The sequence below is a fragment of the Podarcis muralis genome, chromosome 10 (assembly GCF_964188315.1).
Source record: "Podarcis muralis chromosome 10, rPodMur119.hap1.1, whole genome shotgun sequence".
NCBI lineage: Eukaryota > Metazoa > Chordata > Lepidosauria > Squamata > Lacertidae > Podarcis > Podarcis muralis.
This window is the reverse complement of record NC_135664.1, coordinates 74,574,126-74,594,253: the sequence shown is the minus strand read 5'-3', so window position 1 is coordinate 74,594,253 and position 20,128 is coordinate 74,574,126. Positions and strand designations below refer to the sequence as shown.

Below are 20,128 nucleotides of genomic sequence, written 5' to 3'. Positions count from 1 at the left end.
CCCCTTGCAACCCACACCAGCAGAAGCACACCCCACAGCGGGCTCCTCCGTATTCAAGGAAAGGGCATCATGTGGGGCTAGGGACGGATCCTGCAGCACAGAGCGCCTCTGGCTGGTACCGGCGGCCAATTCCCTTGGGAATTGTTGAGAACGAAGAGCCTTTCCCCTGAACTGGCCACCATTCCAGTCCAGACATTTCCCGTCTCGAAATGTCAAGTTGAAATCTTGATGGGTTGAAACTTGGTTTGGGCAGAAACCGTTTTCTCCAACAGCCACCTCTTTTCTCAAATACAAACCAGATTCTGGCTTCTGTATATGAAATTCTAGTTCACTGTCCATTTACAAAGGCCTCCTACACAACCAGACAAAGCTTGGAAGGGGCAAAGAGAGATTGAGAGGTTCTCAATAGAAGTGTCTTTCATCTGAAAAATTAGAAATTACTTGAAAGTACCAAATAGGCCTAGGATTAAATTAGGATCCAACTAAATAAGTGGGATTTACAACAGTAAGAAAAGTGAACAAGTTAGATTACAATTGGAAATATTTTTGTTTAATGATGATATTGGAAAGCTGTTACATCCAGATACAAGGTAACTCAGAAGGGAGGGACTAGGGGAAGTCAATAATATGTTTATAAGGTTGGATTTTTAAAGAATTAAGTTTGTTTTTATTGTTCACTTGTTTATTGTTTTCATTTTTGATGTACTTTCTTGTCTTTTTGTTATTCTGTTATGTGATATTTGCTATAATTGTGGGAAATCTAATAAAAAAATTTGTAAAAAGAAAAGAAAAGAAGTGTCTTTCATCTAGGGGACGTGTGGGTGCTCTTCGGACTCCCCACTTCAGCAAACAGAAGCCCTTTTCAGCTCCTCTCCACTCCTGCACCGGCCTGGGTCTCTGCCAATACACTCAGAAGCTGAACTGCCAGAAACATTTATCTGGGCAGCTCCAGAAAGGCGGCAAGGAGGAAAGGGTGGATGGTTTCCTAAGACTGATCTGCCTTCAAAGCGAAGTGATTTTGCAAAGGAAGGCAACAGCTGCCAAACACCACTTTTTCCACTGTCCAAAAGCTGTGGGACAGCGCTGTGCAGATCGCACACTGCCGAGAGTCTCGGCGCTTGCTTTTTAAAGTTTCTAGCCCTCCACGAAATCTCAGAAGAGAGTGTCTGAACCTGGCTTCCAGCTGCTGCTTGGGGTTTCAGAAGCCTGTCGCTCAGCAAGTCTGCATGTGGCACCGACTTCTAATCTTTCTGCACCTCTCAACAGCTTTCCTTTAACTAAATTTCATTGCAAGTGCCAGAAGTTGACCCCACAGGTGTACACAAAATCGGCAAGCCATCACGCTCACAGGCATGCTTCATAGTGTTATGGGGGGGGGGGCACATCTTTAAAGTTGTTAAATGTTACAAATATGATGCATAAACGTATCCTTTCGACTTGACAGCTCAGGGAAGTTACCTAGCTTTAAAAGTCATATAAAATCAACTCCTTTGCCAGTTTCCTTCATTCCACCGCCAATTTGCATCATTGGCTAAGGGCTTGGAAACCACTCGGTCCCTGCCATAATCCCTCAAGTGGGAGTCATGTACTCACAGGAAGGTACTCATAGGTGTCAATCGCTGGGCAAAAGCTCCTCTCCAGACTTGCCCAGGTGGCAGACTATGCAAACCAAAGTTCTATTGTTCTTTTGCAGTAGGTGCTCAGAATGTACTTCCCAATACATATCCTGTATCTGCCTGTTGTCCCAACACAATCCTCCTATGTTAAACATGTATAACCCTCCCCTTTTAATAATAATAATAATAATAATTTATTATTTATACCCCGCCCATCTGGCTGGGTTTCCCCAGCCACTCTGGGCGGCTTCCAAAAGAATATTAAAATACTGTGATACATCAAACATTAAAAGCTTCCCTAAACAGGGCTGCCTTCAGATGTCTTCTAAAAGTCTGGTAGTTGTTGTTCTCTTTGACATCTGGTGGGAGGGCGTTCCACAGGGAGGGCGCCACTACCGAGAAGGCCCTCTGCCTGGTTCCCTGTAACTTGGCTTCTCGCAGTGAGGGAACCGCCAGAAGGCCCTCGGTGCTGGACCTCAGTGTCCGGGTAGAACGATGGAGGTGGAGACGCTCCTTCAGGTATACTGGACCGAGGCCGTTTAGGGCTTTAAAGGTCAGCACCAACACTTTGAATTGTGCTCGGAAACGTACTGGGAGCCAATGTAGGTCTTTCAAGACCGGTGTTATATGGTCTCGGCGGCCGTTCCCAGTCACCAGTCTGGCTGCTGCATTCTGGATTAGTTGTAGTTTCCGGGTCACCTTCAAAGGTAGCCCCACGTAGAGCGCATTGCAGTAGTCCAAGCGGGAGATAACCAGAGCATGCACCACTCTGGCGAGGCAGTCCGCGGGCAGATAGGGTCTCAGCCTACGTACCAGATGGAGCTGGTACACAGCTGCCCTGGACACGGATTTAACCTGTGCCTCCATGGACAGCTGTGAGTCCAAAATGACTCCCAGGCTGCGCACCTGGTCCTTCAGGGGCACGGTTACCCCATTCAGGACCAGGGAATCCTCCACACCTGCCCGCCTCCTGTCCCCCAGAAACAGTACTTCTGTCTTGTCCGGATTCAATCTCAATCTGTTTGCCGCCATCCATCCTCCAACCGCCTCCAGACACTCACACAGGACCGTCACCGCCTTCACTGGTTCTGATTTGAAAGAAAGGTAGAGCTGGGTATCATCTGCATACTGATGAACACCCAGCCCAAACCCCCTGATGATCTCTCCCAGCGGCTGCATGTAGATGTTGAAAAGCATAGGGGAGAGGACAGAACCCTGAGGCACCCCACAAGTGAGAGCCCAGGGGTCTGAACACTCATCCCCCACCACCACTTTCTGAACACGGCCCAGGAGGAAGGAGCGGAACCACTGTATGACAGTACCCCCAGCTCCCAGCCCCTCAAGACGGTCCAGAAGGATGTTATGGTCGATGGTATCAAATGCCGCTGAGAGATCCAGCAGAACTAGGAAACAGCTCTCACCTTTGTCCCTAGCCCGCCGGAGATCATCAACCAGTGCGACCAAGGCAGTTTCAGTCCCGTGATGAGGCCTGAATCCCGATTGGAAGGGATCCAAATGGTCCGCTTCTTCCAGGCGTGCCTGGAGTTGTTCAGCAACCACTCGCTCAATCACCTTGCCCAAGAATGGAAGATTTGAGACTGGGCGATAGTTGGCCATCGTGGCCGCATCTAAAGATGGTTTTTTAAGAAGCGGTTTAATAACCGCCTCTTTCAACGGGTCTGGGAAGGTTCCCTCACGGAGGGAAGCATTCACCACCCCACGAAGCCCATCGCCCAGCCCTTCCCGGCTAGCTTTTATAAGCCAGGATGGGCAAGGATCCAGGAGACAGGTGGTTGGTTTCACTCGTCCAAGCAGCCTGTCCACATCCTCGGAGGTAACAGATTGGAATTGATCCCACGCAATTTGACTAGACAGGACTCTAGCACTCTCCCGCCCTGGCCCTGCTCCCACGGTGGCGTCTACCTCTTCCCGAATCTGAGCGACTTTATCTGCAAAAAACTTTGCAAAATCATTGCAGGAGATCATGTGGCCCGTACTGGGCCCCGATGTAGCAGGTGGTTCCGCTAAATTGCGGACCACCTGAAAAAGTCTCCTGCTGCTGTTTTCTGCAGATGCAATAGAGGCGGCGAAGAAGGCTTTCTTCGCCGTCGCTACCGCCACTTGGTAGGCTCGACACTGAGCTCTAACCTGTGTCCGGTCAGCTTCAGAATGGGTCATCCGCCACCGGCGCTCTAGCCGTCTCAACGATTGTTTCATTGCCCTCAGATCCGTGGAAAACCACGGGGCTGTCCGGGCTCCATGCAATCGGAGAGGGCGCTTCGGAGCCAAACAGTCAATAGCCCTGGTTAACTCCACATTCCAGCGGGCCACCAGGGAATCAGCTGAAAGGCCATCAACATGGGATAAAGCATCCCCTACCACTCTCTGGAAGCCATTTGGATCCATTAAGTGGCGGGGGCGGACCATCCGAATTGGTCCCACCTCCCTGCAGAGGGGATGGGTCGCAGAGAAGTCCAGTTGCACCAGGAAGTGATCTGACCATGGCACTTCTTTTGTTTCGCTTTTATTTAGTGTCAGAACACCAACATCCATGGAGGTAAACACCAGGTCCAAGGCATGTCCGCGGCTATGGGTTGGGCCAAAGTTATTCAGGGACAGCCCCATGGAGGCCATGCTTTCCACGAAGTCCCGAGCGGCCCCTTGTAAGGTCGTGTCGGCATGGATATTAAAATCCCCTAGGACAACCAAACTAGGTGTCTCCAGGAGAACATCCGCCACGACCTGAAGCAGCTCAGGCAGGGAATCCTTGGTGCAGCGGGGAGGTCGGTACACCAAAAGGAATCCTGTACTGCCCCTATTGCCCAACTTCCAGAACATGCACTCAGAGAACTGGGTCTTCCTAACAGGACGCCTGGTGCAAACTAATGACTTCCTAAAAATCACTGCAACCCCCCCTCCCCGCCCACAAGGCCTGGGTTGCTGTGCGTAAGAGAAACCCGGTGGACAAGCAGCGGCAAGAACAGGCCCATCTGCTTCATCCAACCAAGTCTCTGTTACACAAGCCAGGTCAAATCCTCCATCCATGATCAAGTCATGGATGGCAGTGGTCTTATGAATCATTGACCTGGCATTGCACAGCAGCACCTTCAGGCTATGTGGGTATCCCTTGCTGATTCTAGTATCCGTCCGGACAGGACCAGACCCGGAGGCAGGGATAGTCCTCAGACAACGACTAAACCTGCCTCCTCTGTAATGACATGGTCTGGTCTTAGCGTAACTCCTCCTCCTACCCGTGATCACTGAGATCGGTTGTCCCAGCGCATCCCCCTCTGTGGAACATACCCCAGCCATTTTGTTGGCTGGGACCCACTCCTCGGCAGCCCTGACCCTTCCCCTTAAGAACAAAATAAGACCTTAAAACAATAAAAACAAAAACAAACAAACAAACAAACAAACAAAATTCAAAAAACAAAAAGCAATACAAATGAAAAACTATAAAAATTACAAATCCATTAAAATCAAACAAATTCCCAACTAAACATCCATCCCACCCCCATCCCCGTCCCCACATATACAAAAAAATAAAAGGAAAAGGAAAAGGAAAATTTTAAAACATTTTAAAAGGAACTCTGCGCCCCACCGGATCCCCCTGGGCCGCAGCGGCAGTGACAGCAACCGTCCCTGTGAGTCCTGTCAGGCCCTGCCCTGGGCCAGATGGTGAGTGGCAGGAAGGAGCAGGGCCCTCGGACACTCACACAGGAGAGTCCTCCTGGGCAGCAGAACGCAGCAGTCCCTGTGAGTCCTGTCAGGCCCCGCCCTGGGCCAGATGGTGAGTGGCAGGAAGGAGCAGGGCCCTCAGACACTCACACAGGAGAGTCCTCCTGGGCAGCAGAACGCAGCAGTCCTTATGAGGCCTCAGGCCCCGCCCTGGGCCAGATGGTGAGTGGCAGGAAGGAGCAGGGCCCTCAGACACTCACACAGGAGAGCCCTCCTGGGCAGCAGAGCGCAGCAGTCCCTGTGAGTCCTGTCAGGCCCCGCCCTGGGCCAGATGGTGAGTGGCAGGAAGAAGCAGGGCCCTCAGACACTCACACAGGAGAGTCCTCCTGGGCAGCAGAACGCAGCAGTCCCTGTGAGTCCTGTCAGGCCCCGCCCTGGGCCAGATGGTGAGTGGCAGGAAGGAGCAGGGCCCTCAGACACTCACACAGGAGAGTCCTCCTGGGCAGCAGAACGCAGCAGTCCTTATGAGGCTTCAGGCCCCGCCCCGGGCCAGATGGTGAGTGGCAGGAAGGAGCAGGGCCCTCAGACACTCACAGGAGAGTCCTCCTGGGCAGCAGAGCGCAGCAGTCCCTGTGAGTCCTGTCAGGCCCCGCCCTGGGCCAGATGGTGAGTGGCAGGAAGGAGCAGGGCCCTCAGACACTCACACAGGAGAGTCCTCCTGGGCAGCAGAACGCAGCAGTCCCTGTGAGTCCTGTCAGGCCCCGCCCTGGGCCAGATGGTGAGTGGCAGGAAGGAGCAGGGCCCTCAGACACTCACACAGGAGAGTCCTCAGCAAACATTTTCTGATGTAGCGATGATGTCGTGATGATGCTCAATGAACTGTATGCTGGGATAAGATAGAAACTTTTAAAAGTCCTTGTGACCCCATCCTCGGGGTTCAAAATTCCTCTTTGAACCTCTTGCGCCATAAACTTTGGTCTACAGCTATTTGCTCCAGTTGGTGGCTGGACTCCTTCCTTTATTCCGCAGGGACCCCGAGGAGCTGGGGGACTGAGCAGCCTCGCACCTAGATTTTTCTGTAACAATAGCAACGTCGCAACTATGGGTTGCAAAAGAAGACGGCAGAAGAGCAGCCAGCAGCTGAAACCAGAGCTGACCTAGGAGGCATCTGCAAAAGAACCAAGCTGTTCCTCTGACAAGGAACCCGGGAGATCCCTTCTGGCTTCTGTTGGAGAAAGAAAGCAGAACCTGCCTGCTCAGTGAGGCAGCTCTCCTTGGAAGGAAGGCCATGGATGCAAATGGTTTTCAGAGCTGTTTTTTTTGTTGGGGTGGGGATAGCAGAGGAGGGTTTGGTGGTGGCTAGCTAGGATCACCAGAAGGAAAGCTTCCTTGATAATAATAATAATAATAATAATAATAATAATAATAATAATGAAATTTTATTTATACCCTGCCCTTCCCAGTTCAGAAAACCGGGCTCAGGGCTGCTAACAACAAATTTAAAACACTTAACTGGTGCAACAAAAACCAGCATAAAATACAGTAGAAAATGTGAATAATAATCAATTCAGAATTCAAAAATTTAGGGGGAAAATCCATCCAATAAACATTAGATGATCACCAGGGCTAGCTGGCTAAGTTAGTCCTATTTGGGCCAGCGAGGAGACCAGGGGAGAATTAGCTGTGGGATCCCAGAGCGGGTAATCTTCATCAAAAGGGGAGAGGGAGGGAAGGAATGGGAATAAAAGATCAGGCTAAGTTCAAATTGAAAGCCAGGCGGAATAGCTCTGTCTTAGAGGCCCTGCGGAAGGAGGTTAAATCCTAAAGGGCCCTGGTCTCATGGGACAGAGCATTCCACCAGGTCGGAGCCATAAGAGGCGGTGTATCAGGAAGCACAAGCTACTGGAGACCTTAAAACGGAATGGGTTTCACCATCATATACAGCTTTGGCCCTATAGATCTGAAGGAGCATCTCCACCCCCATCGTCCAGCCCAGACACAGATGTCCAGCTCCAAGGATCTTCTGGTAGCCCCCTCATTGCAAGAAGTGGGGTTGCAGGGAACCAGGCAGAGGGCACCCGCCCCATGGAACGCCCTCCCATTAGATGTCAAAGAGATGAGTAACTATATAACCTTTAGAAGACGTCTGAAGGCAGCCCTGTCTTCGGAAGCTTTTTAACATTTGATTTTTTAATTGTGTTTTTATATACCGTACTTTTCCGTGTATAAGACGACCTTTTTTATTTTAAAAGTACAATTAAAAATTGGGGGTTGTATTATACACGGATAGTGCATAGGGGAGACGTGTGATTGGTTGCTGCCACGAGCCAGAGATTGTCAGCGGGTATTTGGCATGTTATTGGTGGCTGCGGCAATGGCTGGTGTTGATTTGCTGTCGCTGCGGCACTAGGGCGGGCGATTGGCAGTTTCTGCCAGTGCAGGGACAGACGATAGCAGGCTTTTGCGATGCGTGCGAGTGGCAGTGTATGTCAGGCGGGTGAGCGATTTTCGACAATTCCCCACAACCCTCAACAACTCAGGGCAATCTCCCTCTTATACACAGGGGCGTATTATACACAGAAAAATACGGTATGTTGCAAGCCTCCCAGAGGGGTAACGCAGTCAGATGGGCGGGGTACAAATAGTAAAACCGTCATCACCCCCCACTTGTGGAACTACCCTGTGCTCAAAGTCTAGCATCTGCCAGAAGATAAAACGCTGAGCTATGTGGACCACCTGTAAAAGTGGTTCTTACATTTGAGGGGCTTCTCCTTGAGCCAGGACAACCCCCTCCTCACCCCACCCTGAGCAACGTCCTGGGGTCCCTTATGATGCCTTCTCTGAGCAAAGAACCAGGCAGGTTTCTGCAAGCGAGCTCTTCCTCCTCCTCAGGTGCGCGGAGCCACGGGGGACCTTACCTTGCCTGGAGTCGTACTGTCTCATCTGCACCTCCTCAACACATTCTGCCGGGAACCAGCCCGTCCGCCCCTTCACGGTTCCTTCCCAAAAGCCTCCTTCTCCGATGCTGAGCACTGCGAGAAAGAGAGGGAGAGAGGTCAGGGAATGCCCTGGAAGAGAGCAGAGAGGAGCCACCAAACCACAGGCCCCCCAGTTGCGTCCATGTACCCCAAAACAGAGATGTCTCCAGAATAGCAAATCACTTGGATTCAGCGACGCCCATTCGCCCTGGCTGAGTTTTCTCCCTGGACTTTGCTGCCACGACTCTCCCTCCTGGACCCTGGTTCCCCAATACTCCTTTCCTAGGGCCCCGGGCAAGACTGGCTAGTTTGCTTCAGCTCTGTCATTGTGCAGAGTTGCCATGTGTCCTCTTTTTCCAGGACACGTCCTCTTTTTCAGGAGTAAATTTTCTGTCCTGGTGGGTTGTTTTTTTTAAAATCTTCAAAAAGTACATAATTATATATGCGCTAAACATTGTGGGACGTAAATAAAAGAGGGAGAAAGAAACAGAGAAACAGAACCCGTGTAGAACGGAAAATAAAGGGCGGGGGGGGGGGACCCAAAACTGTATACTTTACAAGGTTGTTATTGTAGTTCACCAGATCTTAATCTGTTACAGTATTTGTAAGAATGGATTCCAAATATCATTGAATTTGTCCATGGCAAGTCTGTGTTTACAGTATATGCAAGTTGTTCATGTTGTGAGTTTTCATAAGTCTTCAATCCAATCATAGAAGGGAGCCACATTTTTTTAATGCAGATTTTTTTTTTAATTTGCCAAAATGTCTGGCTATTCTTTTCTGGATGAGATACAGACATAACTGGTGGTTGAAGAGTTGCTTTCCTATTGTCTTCTCCAGGCCCCCTCAGCAATACATCACAGCTTCTATAGCCTACATACAGCAGGGGTATTTAAAATTAGAGTCGTCATAGCATCCTCTTTTTTGCTTTTCAAAATATGGCAACCCGAGCTGGGCTTATTTTCCAAGGTGTTGGGGGGGAAGGGGGGGGAAGAGATATTCAAAAAGCATTTTTTAAATCATCCCTCTCAACTAGTTTGGGTGAGAGAACAGAGCTTCCTGGTGATGGCACTCAGGTTGTGGAATGCCTTAGGAACATAAGGAGAGGCTTCAGAATCAGACCACCGACCCATTTAATCCAACACTGTGATCTCACAGTTGGCCCTCGGATGCCCCAAGAATAATCCTGCAAGCAGGACTTGAGTGGAAGAAAACTTGCAATTCCCAGCAACTGAGATTTAGAGGTATATTGTCTCTGGTATTAGAGGGAGAAGGAAGTCGTAATGGCTGTTAGCCATCAATAGTGAATAGTTGAATAGGATCCCAAAGGCAGCAGTCTGATTTGTCCTAGAACAACAGGGTCCAGAGTGCAGCCGTCTGATTGGTCCACAGGAGCCACCCAATCCAGCTCCAGGTGGAAGTGAATCCACAACCTGATTGGCCTAGAGGAGAATCCCAGAATTAGCCAATCACATGGGGCCCATTGTGTAAATAATGTATATAAGGCAGACATTCTGGGGGAACTTCCATTCCTCCTCACCACTATGAGCTGAATAAAGAGCATAAAATCCACTCCGAGTATATTTCAAATAGCAATATTGGAGATTCTCACCCCACCCCGAGATCCACCTAGCCCCTGTGCTTGCTGTTTTTCTGGCTGCCCACTTTGAAAACAGGATACTGGACTAGATGGGCCATTGGTCGGACCCCTCAGCCTCGTCTTCTGTTTCGCCGACCGGTTAAAACTTTCCCGTTCCAGCAAACGTCTCACTTCCAGAGCCAGTTCCCATTTTTAACGCCGTTGGTTTATGCTCTTACGGGTTTTTCGTGGTGAGAAGCCCCCCGCCCCTGAGCTATGCAAATGCCTTGAAGGGGCAAAGCCTCAAGTTTCCTAAATAAAAGTGCGGGGCCGTGACTTGAGGAGTGAGAAAGGCCATTCACAAAGTCTCAGGTCCCATGTACTACAAAAAAGGATCTTGGGCTGAAGACCCTGGCCTCAGCTGGAAGTTGACAGGGCTTGAGGGGTTTGTGTGTGTGTGTGTGTGTGTGTGTGTGTGTGTGTGTGTGGACATGGGGTTTTGCTCCACGCAAGGCAGCTTCCTATATTATGACTGCTTCTCAGAGAGTCAGCTGCCTGGGGCCCCTATCTGTGTACATATTTATAATCCATGCTTACGGAAGACTACAACCAGCAAAAGGCATTCCTAAACCTCTATCATTTATTTGTTCATCATGGCATTTGCATCCCACCATTTTCTGCACAGAGCTCAAGGGGGCATATGTAGTTCTTCTCTCATTTAATCCTAACCACAACCCTGTGAGGGACGCGAGTAGCACTGTGGGTTAAACCACAGAGCCTAGGGCTTGCCGATCAGAAGGTCGGCGGTTCGAATCCCCGCAACGGGGTGAGCTCCCGTTGCTCGGTCCCTGCTCCTGCCAACCTAGCGGTTCAAAAGCACATCAAAGTGCAAGTAGATAAATAGGTACCACTCCGGCGGGAAGGTAAACAGCGTTTCCGTGCACTGCTCTGATTCTCCAGAAGCGGCTCAGTCATGCTGGCCACATGACCCGGAAGCTGTACGCCGGCTCCCTCAGCCAGTAAAGTGAGATGAGCGCTGCAACCCCAGAGTCGGCCACGACTGGACCTAACGGTCAGGGGTCCCTTTACCTTTACAACCCTGTGAGGTAGGCTAGGCTGAGAGATGCAGCGGCTGGTCTGCCCTCAAAGCTGTGTGGCTGAATGGCAGATGATGATGATGATGATGATGATGATGATGATGATGATATTACCCCACCCAACTGGCTGGGTTTCCCCAGCCACTCTAGGAGGCTTCCAGTAAAATATAAAAACATTAAAAAAATTTTTTTTTTAAAAAAAACCCTTCCTGATACTTCTCCCAGGTCACAGTTTGACACTCTAACCCTGGGATCAGCAACCTTTTTCAGCTGTGGGCCAGTCCACCGTCCCTCAGACCATGTGGTGGGCCAGACTATATTTTTTTTTTTGGGGGGGGGGAATGTATGAATTCCTATGCCCCACAAATAACCGAGAGATGTGTTTTAAATAAAAGGATACATTCTACTCATGTAAAAACACCAGGCAGCTCCCACAAATAACCCAGAGATGCATTTTAAATAAAAGGACACATTCTACTCATGGAAAAACACGCTGATTCCTGCACCGTCCATGGGCAATTGGGCCACATCCGGCCCCTGGGCCTTAGGTTGCCTACCCCTGCTCTAACCACTACACCACACTGCAGACAAAATGTATATTGCATAGGCTTGCCTAAACAACAGGGCTTTCAAAAGACGTCTGAAAGAAGGCAGGGGCAGTTCTTGGTGAATATCCATCGGCAGGGAGTGCCTCAGGACAAAGCCCACCACACTAAAGGCTCTGTCCCTTCTGGAGGCCAACTGAAACTTGGGACCTTATGGGGGGGGTCCCGTGAGCACCTGTGGGGAAACCACCCCCCCAGCAAACTCTTTCGGAAGCAATGCAGTATCACAGAAGCAGCCTCTGTACAGATACAGTCCCTTGAGACAGAGGGGTTGGACCTTTTATTTTACTTTGTTTCCTGAATGGGGACCGAGTGAGGATGCATCACAGATCCAGACTCCTATACAATCCTGTTTCTCCATTATTTTTGGGTGGGTGGAGGCCTGCCTGCACCCCGCCTCTTTCTGCCCCTGTATTTGCACATCAATGCTCCCTTGTCTGTTCAGAACCACCAAATTAGATTTGGAGATGCACAATTTAACTCTCTAGCTCATCGGGAAATAAACCGGGAAAGGGTGGGTGGGAGAGAGAGAGAGAGAGAGAGAGAGAGATCTGGGTGCAAGCCAGCAGCTGCCCTTTTCTTCCAAAGGATTCTGGCTCCTTCCAATTAACGGCATTGTATCATTCCACACAATTTAACCCAAAAGATTCGGTTAACAAGACCAAGGAAAGGACTCGGGCCACACGCTCGCTGGAACAGAAGCACTTCGCTGCCATATTGACCGTGCAGAAGTGGGTAAGGAAGGCAGGAGGGGGAGGAGGGAGAGGAAGCCCAACATTAAAAGCCTCTCGTGGGTTGTAAATCAATATGTATTAATGGCTGCATCAGAGGCAGGAATGCAGATGGGGAAGCTGGTTAAAGCTCCAATGTTTTAAGCTTGCAGCTGGTGGCTTCCAGGGAGATGCCAAGTGCCTGGATCTTGCTGCCTGGCGGTTCCTGCCCCCAGTCTGCCTTCCAGGCAAGCTGGAATTTGCAGCCCCTGCCAGGAACACCAGGCCCCTTTCTCTGTGCATATGCCCCCACCCTGCTTGGTTCCGTAAATTCGTCCCTATGAAACAGATTGTTCAGGATCGTGGTTTGAATCACACAAACAGTAATGCAAAACAGTAACAACTCACTGCACTTTAATTCAAAATCCAATTAAAACTATTTGGTGCCATTAATTCAACTAAACTGATGAACCTAACCCAGTGATACCAGCTTTTCAAAGTCTGGGAGTAAATGACACCTTTAACACACACACACCCCCATGCCACCCACCTGCTTCTTAGAAACCCCACCCCACTCAGGTAACCCCACTGCCCCACTTTGGAAACCAAGGGGTTAAACTCTCAGCCCTCAGCCTGTAATGAAACTGAGCCAACTTGGTGTAAATGAAATGAATGCAGATCTCTCTCTCTCTCTCTCTCTCTCTCTCTCTCTCTCTCTCTCTCTCTCACACACACACACACACACACACACACACACACAGAGAGAGAGAGAGAGAGAGAGAATTTCTTCTTCCTCTCTTGACTCCCAACCAAGCAAAATGTAGATTGCAAGCTCCTAGGGTGCAGGGACCTCCCTTTTCTGCTTGCACTCTAAATTTGTGCTGATGGTGGTGGCTTTATAAAATAGCGAGGTGCATTCATACTAACTTTTACTTAGGGTCAATCAGGTGAAATTAACGGATTAAGCGTTAATCCGAAATTAAGTTACTCATGGCCATTAACGTCAACAGGACCAAGTAAAAGTCAGCTGACTACAACCCAATATTGGTTTCTTTAAAAGCATTTATAAACCACTTAATAGATTATTGTTGGTTTTTTTTGCAATACGCAAGTGGTGTAGGGCGTAAAAAGCAACCAATACCATGCAATCACAGGACTGTAGAGTTGGAAGGGGCACCCAGGTTCATCTAGTCCAACCCCCTGCAATGCAGGAATCACAGCTAATCACATTCAAACAAAACACAACCTAAGACCAACAAAATGGTATCCTAAAAGCACACGAAACAGGGATTCGGGGGGTGCAAATACCTAAAACAGGGAAAGCCAGTGCTGGCTGGTGGCACTTTCCAGGGCCAAAATATCCTGTTGCCGCAGCATTTTGAGACCTTGATTATGCCCAGTGTTATAAGAATTTTAAGGTCTTATATATATATATATAACAGTTGTTCATAAATGTACCAAGCAAACACATATAAATATGTAAAGCACATGTCTGAAGCCCACAGAAAAGTCCTGGAACCATTTTCTCTCTCCCAAAATGACCAAATATTTCTCAGTGAGGTCCAAGGAAATGGGGGAATCTCCCCATTGTCTCTTTGCTGACAAATCCTGTCTTAAGGGCACATTTAAGATATGAATAGGGGAGCCTGTGACCTGGATTCAGGAATTGAGTAGTTATCATAACAAAAGAGTGGCCAGGATGCCCAGGTAATCCAATCAGGTAACCTGGCAGACCGGAAGATGCAACACACCCAGATTTCCACCCCTTCAGTGATGTATGTATGATGTTTCTGGGAGTGGTCTTGGACTTCAGGGCGGGCAATTTCAAAATGTCTATATAAGGACTTGCACACCTTTGTTAGGGGTCCGCTGCTCTCCTGTGTGTGGGGGGAACACCCTGTTGCAACAGCTTTAATAAAGATCAGGCTTACTAGCTGCTTTGCTTCTCAATATTCTCTGGTTGGCCTCTGCTGTTTTCTCCTACCGATTGAGAACCTACATAAGGACTCTATATGGGCTCTTGGGTACCCCGTAAGGGAAAAGGAGCATTTTTTTACTCATAACATCCAGCTTCCACTCTGGCACAGCCCTTGTGGGAAGGAGCCAATTCATCCTCTCCCACTAAAAGCACACAGCTGATTTTCTTCCTACAGGGGAGAAGACACACAAACCTGGTATCTTCTCCCTGGCCATTGGAAAAGCAGCTGGAGAAGGGAATAATGGGGAGAGAGAGCTGAGCGGTCTACACTTGTGCAGAAACAACAAAGGCTGCTGGGCCGGTCAGAACCTGCACCTCTCCAACAGCAACTGTCAGGAAGTCCTGAAAACCAATGCTACGAAGCCCCCCAATGCCATGCTCCCAGTACGTTTCCGAGCACAATTCAAAGTGTTGGTGCTGACCTTTAAAGCCCTAAATGGCCTCAGTCCAGTATACCTGAAGGAGCGTCTCCACCCCCATTGTTCTGCCCAGACACTGAGGTCCAGTGCCGAGGGCCTTCTGGCGGTTCCCTCCCTGCAAGAAGCCAAGTTACAGGGAACCAGGCAGAGGGCCTTCTTGGTGGTGGCACCCGTCCTGTGGAACGCCCTCCCACCAGATGTCAAAGAGAAGAACAAATACCAGACTTTTAGAAGACATCTGAAGGCAGCCCTCTTTAGGGAAACTTTTAATGTTTGATGGACTACTGTATTTTAATATTCTGTTGGAAGCCGCCCAGAGTGGCTGGGGAAGCCCAGCCAGATGGGCGGGGTATAAATAATAAATTCTATTCTATTCTAGAATGCAGGGTGGATTTGATTTATATCAAATCAATTTAAATCACGATTTAAGTCACTAGTCAGCAAGACTTGATTTAAATCTTTCTTTCTTTCTTACGGAAAGACTCATTCCTGCTAGTATCAACTTAATATTTACAACCAGACGAAGGTTTCATTTTTGGAAGAATAAATTTTGAGAGTAGTTTTTACCGTTATATCAAAAATTACTGATTTGGTTACACTATTAGAAATACACAGGCAGATAATTATGAAATGATTGTGAGGTTTAATAAGTTCACTGTTTATATCTGGGCAACTTTTCTGCTGTACTTTATTGGAAGGAGAAAAACAATCATTTCCTTATTAACAAATTAAACAATTTGTTTAACTAAAACAATTACATTATAGCATATGTATCCATGTTTGTTAACTGATGTGGATAAACGATTTAAAAAACAACAACAGCCTTAGACTGAGTTTCAGCCCACATGAAAAACTTTGAACAAATCCTTATTTCCTGATGAAGAGCCTTTGGACTATAATGTAACTTCAATAGAAAACTATTGTTAGAAAGATTTTTCCTCCAAAAGCATTTTATTTTAAAAATCCAATTTAAATTTAAAAAAATCTGATTTAATTTTTTTTAAAACCCAATTTTAATGGTCCCCCCCCAAAAAAATCATTGATTTTTATCCCCCTTGCTCTGGACCCTGCTTGCAGGCTCCCCACTGGGACATCTGCTTGGCCACTGTGAGAACAGGATTCTGGACTACCTTTGGCCGGATCCTGCAGCCGGGCTCTCTCACACCCACCCTCCACAGCGATGCGGCAATCCTGCAAGTGTGACCAACAGACTGGTCATTGGCGCAGTGGCAGCTGGTCTGCAGACCTGCCTCCCCCCCCCCCCCGCCTGCCCTACAAGTTGTTCCATGCGGCAGCCTCGCTTGTTAGCAATTCAGAATGTAATCAGAGAAGCGCATTTGCAAACGCCCAATTAATCTAATAAACAGGCTGCACGCTGAGCCTCTGGCAGGCCTGTGTGGGGCTGGCTAATTTCAACAGAGGCAGGTTTGAGCAAAGGGAAATGGCTTGTTTGGAGGTGGGCGGGAAATGGCTGGGCAAGCTGCAAAGTTAAATACCTCCCACCATTATCTTAGCATACCTGCGATGATCTCAGCACAGCTCTGCACAGACACAGAGGAATGCAATTCACAAACACACACACACCAGGACACAAACCTGCACTGGTCCTTTTATTGACAAAACACATCATGGAACATCTGTCTGATGGCTGAACTGCCCCAGCTGAAAGAATGCATTTCAATAGGGACAAATGTCAGGTTCTGCACTGTGGCATGAAGAACCAGATGCACAAATATAAGATGGGGGACCCCTGGTTTACTAGCAGGACATGTGAAAAGGATCCAGGGGTCTTGGTGGACCACAAGCTGAACATGAGTCCACAGCGTGATGCAGCAGCAAAAAAGGCCAATGCTAATTCTAGGCCAATGCTATTCTAGTTCAAGCTCTGGTTTTCCCAGTAGTGATGTATGGAAGTGAGAGCTGGACCATAAAGAAGACCGATCGCTGAAGAATGGATGCTTTTGAATTCTGGTGTTGGAGGAGACTCTTGAAAGTCCCATGGACTGCAAGAAGATCAAACCTCTCCATTCTGAAGGAAATCAGCCCTGAGTGCTCACTGGAAGGACAAATCCTGAAGCTGAGGTTCCAAGACTTTGGCCACCTCATGAGAAGACTCCCTGGAAAAGACCCTGATGTTGGGAAAGATGGAGGGCACTAGGAGAAGGGGACGGCAGAGGATGAGATGGTGGGACAGTGTTCTCAAAGCTACCAGCATGAGTTTGACCAAACTGCGGGAGGCAGTGGAAGACAGGAGTGCCTGGCGTGCTATGGTCCATGGGGTCACGAAGAGGCGGACACGACTAAACAACAACAGAACTGTAGAGTCGGAAGGGACATTGATCTAGGCTGCATCAACAGAAGTCTAGTGTCCGGATCAAGGGAAGTCATAGTCTCGCTCTATTCTGCCTTGGTCAGATCCCTCCTGGAATCCTGTGACCTGTTCAGGGCACCACAATTTAAGAAGGATGTTGACAAGCTGGAAGGTGTGCAGACGAGGGCGACCAAGATGACCAAGGGTCTGGAAACGAAGCATGATGAGGAACAGTTGAAGCAGCTGGGTATGTTTAGCCTGGAGTGTGATGCAGCAGCAAAAAAGGCCAAAGCAATTTTAGGCTGCATCAACAGAAGTTGAATGTCCAGGTCAAGGGAAGTCCTAGTAGTGCTCTATTCTGCAATGCAGAAATCACAGCTTAAACATCCAGAACAGATGGCCAGCCAACCTCTGCTTAAAAACCTCCAAGGAAGGAGAGTTCACCATCTTCCAAGGAAGTGGAGTTTTGCTGCCTCTGGTGTCTGCTTCCAGGCCAACCTTCTGTTGTCCACCGTGACGCCCCAGATGTGCCCACAAGGAAGCCCCCAAAGTCAGGGCACAAAGGCATCAGCTCCCACCCCAAGCTATCCGTCCCCCAGAAACCTCAACCCACAGACCTCAAGAGAGTCCTGCCAGGCCACTAATCTTGTCACACACTGAACTGGCAAAGGTTGTCGGACCCCCCCCCCCCCCAGTGTTGACTCTGCCCACAAACTCCCCCCACCAGGCAAGAACACACTGCATGAATTTTGCATTTTAGTGGATTTCAAATGATGCCTTATTTATGCTCCTTTTCCAAGACACTGTCTACGTTTCTGTCACGTCGAGGGATATAAATATTTCAGCTACACAGACAAACGGCAACGGAGGCTTGAATACAGCGCCCTGCTTTTAAAATTAATAATTGTATTAATCTAACACACAGCCCTGAAACACCTTAATAATGTCATAGTCAATTTAATGGTAACCATAAATCAATTATAACAGATTCCTGTGTCGGTGGAGGCAGACAGCATAAGCTAAATCTCCTTGCCGAAAGCTACTTCCAAAGTGTTTGTTTTATTGATGGCCTATTAATTTGCTATTGTGCTCGGAGCTGCTCCTTTCAAATTACTGCTTACATTTGTAAACCAGTTTGAACACGCTCAGAGGGCAAAGCAGAGTAAAAATATTCGAAATAAATAAATGCGCAGGAACCAAGGCGTGGAACTTTTCTGATTCTTCCCACAACCAGTTCACTATAGTGGACCCTCGCACGCTCGCAGCAAGAAGGTGAAGAAGCACAAAACACTGGGCGCACGGCTGTGTGCTTGTGTGTGCATTCACTCCGAGAGATCCGCTCACACCCAGGTCTCCAGCTGCTCAGGCGGCTGATCATTTCACACTCATTATGTATTTTAATTAAACATTTATGTATACAAGAGATGCCAATCAAGGCAAGCCAGCCTAGAAGGGAATTAATTTATTCCCCCCAAAGCTAATGAGCACTTTTTCAGCTTTAACAATTCATTAGTCCCTTGGAATTGACAAGCTCGATTTTAAATGCAGGGTCAGGTCTGCAGCGCCAACCACACAAGCCGGCCAAGGATGGCGCTGGGTGCCAGGGAAGGGGTGGCACGGCGGCACTCCTCCCGGCCCATCTCCTCTGACCGTGGGCTTCGGTGCTGCTTGGCTTGGTGGCCTCTTTATGTGAGACTCGAGCGAAGTCAATTTAGCCCCCATCCTCACCCCAGTGGGGCACGAAAGCGAGGGAGCGAGGGATCGCTGTGCCTGAGATTCCTTAAATCTACTCCCGCCCCCTCCCTCCCAAGAAGCCCAGATGAAATCAGGGAGGCAACTGACCCCCGAATGCAAGTCCTTCTTCACGCAGCTCATGGCTAAATGATGGAACTCCCTGCCCCATGAGGCAGCGATGGCCAACTTGGATGGCTTTGGAAGATGATGAGACAAATCCATGGAAGGCAAAGGGATGTGATGACTGAATTCAAATATCACAAGGGCTCTTCCATGGAAGAGGGAGCAAGCTTTAGCTGTGATTCCTGTATTGCAGTGGGTTGGGCTAGATGACCCATAGGGTCCCTTCAATTTTAAGTCAAGAATTATGCGGCTTCTAATTCAAACACACCCATCCGTGGGCTCTTGCTTAAGGGCACAGCGCTCTCCCTGCAACTGTTGGAACCAAGGACCCTTCTATCTTTGCACTACAGCTGCGAACTCCCCCACAAAGTTCCCCATGAAGGGGCCGGGGACCCACAAATTTCGGAGACAGGGGCATGCACACACGTGGCACCCATGGCCATGGGCCCAAGCGGGCACTCCTGCTCCTTTCCTCCCACTGCCCTTCCTTGCCTGCCTGACTCACCCTTCCCAGCCCCTCTGGAGCTGCTCTCGAGTGTCCACAGCTGGACGCGGCTGGCCTGCTTTGCCCACCGAAGACCCTCCTTCTCCACCTCGAAGCCGCCCCCTCCCCTCCCCGGCACGACCAGGGTTGCAAGGGTTTTTAGCGGGGAAAGAAAGAAAGGAGGGAAAGGCTGCCGTCTTAAAAAGGAACGCAGCAGGCAGGCTTTCAACAGGTGGAGCTTTCTCTCCTGGCAACGGGAGCTGGCACCTGTTGGATTCCTGCTGGTGCTGGAGGCAGATGTTCAAGTTGAGCTCAACTTGTGAGGCCCTCAGGACCAGGAAAGGATAAGCAAGGACCTAAGCAGCAAGCAAGGACGCGGGTGGCGCTGTGGTCTAAACGCTGTTTACCCCTTGCAAGATCCCACTTGGCAGCCCCGGGGATTCCTGTTCCTTGTTGCTTCTAGCATGTCAGCAGACTCATGGAATGGAAAGATGCAAAATTATTCCCCAAACAGATCAATAATGCAGAAGCTCTGATTGCTATCTGTGCTCATGAGAAGACGGGGGCCACCAAAGAGGAGGGTGGGTTAATTGCTCTGAGGAAGAATTTAAGGCTTGCTGAAAGGGGGGCCCCATAGCCAGAATGGAGAAGGGTAGGCCTGCCCCCCCCCCCCCCGAAGTGGGTGCGACTGAAGGAGTAGCCACTGAGCTCCAGGACCAGTTTGCAAGAAAAGATGCAATAAAGATGTTGCTTGCCTCACCTCAAAAAAGGATATTGCAGAACTGGAAAACGGTTTAGAAAAGTGCCATCAAAACA

At 49.1% G+C, this 20,128-nt stretch overlaps 1 protein-coding gene across 11 annotated transcripts in view; it reads right to left on the bottom strand.

Annotated features, from left to right (window-relative positions):
* SHANK3 (SH3 and multiple ankyrin repeat domains 3) overlaps nucleotides 1-20,128 on the bottom strand; it is a 431,788-nt gene that overhangs the window by 138,332 nt on the left and 273,328 nt on the right. For all 11 annotated transcript variants that reach the window (XR_013394458.1, XR_013394460.1, XR_013394459.1 and 8 more), the window contains one exon: nucleotides 8,213-8,326. Coding sequence is in view for 8 of the 11 variants with exons in the window: in XM_077935409.1 (XP_077791535.1) it covers nucleotides 8,213-8,326 (114 nt within the window). In the remaining 3 variants the exon portion in view is untranslated. The remainder of the gene's footprint in view (nucleotides 1-8,212; nucleotides 8,327-20,128) is intronic.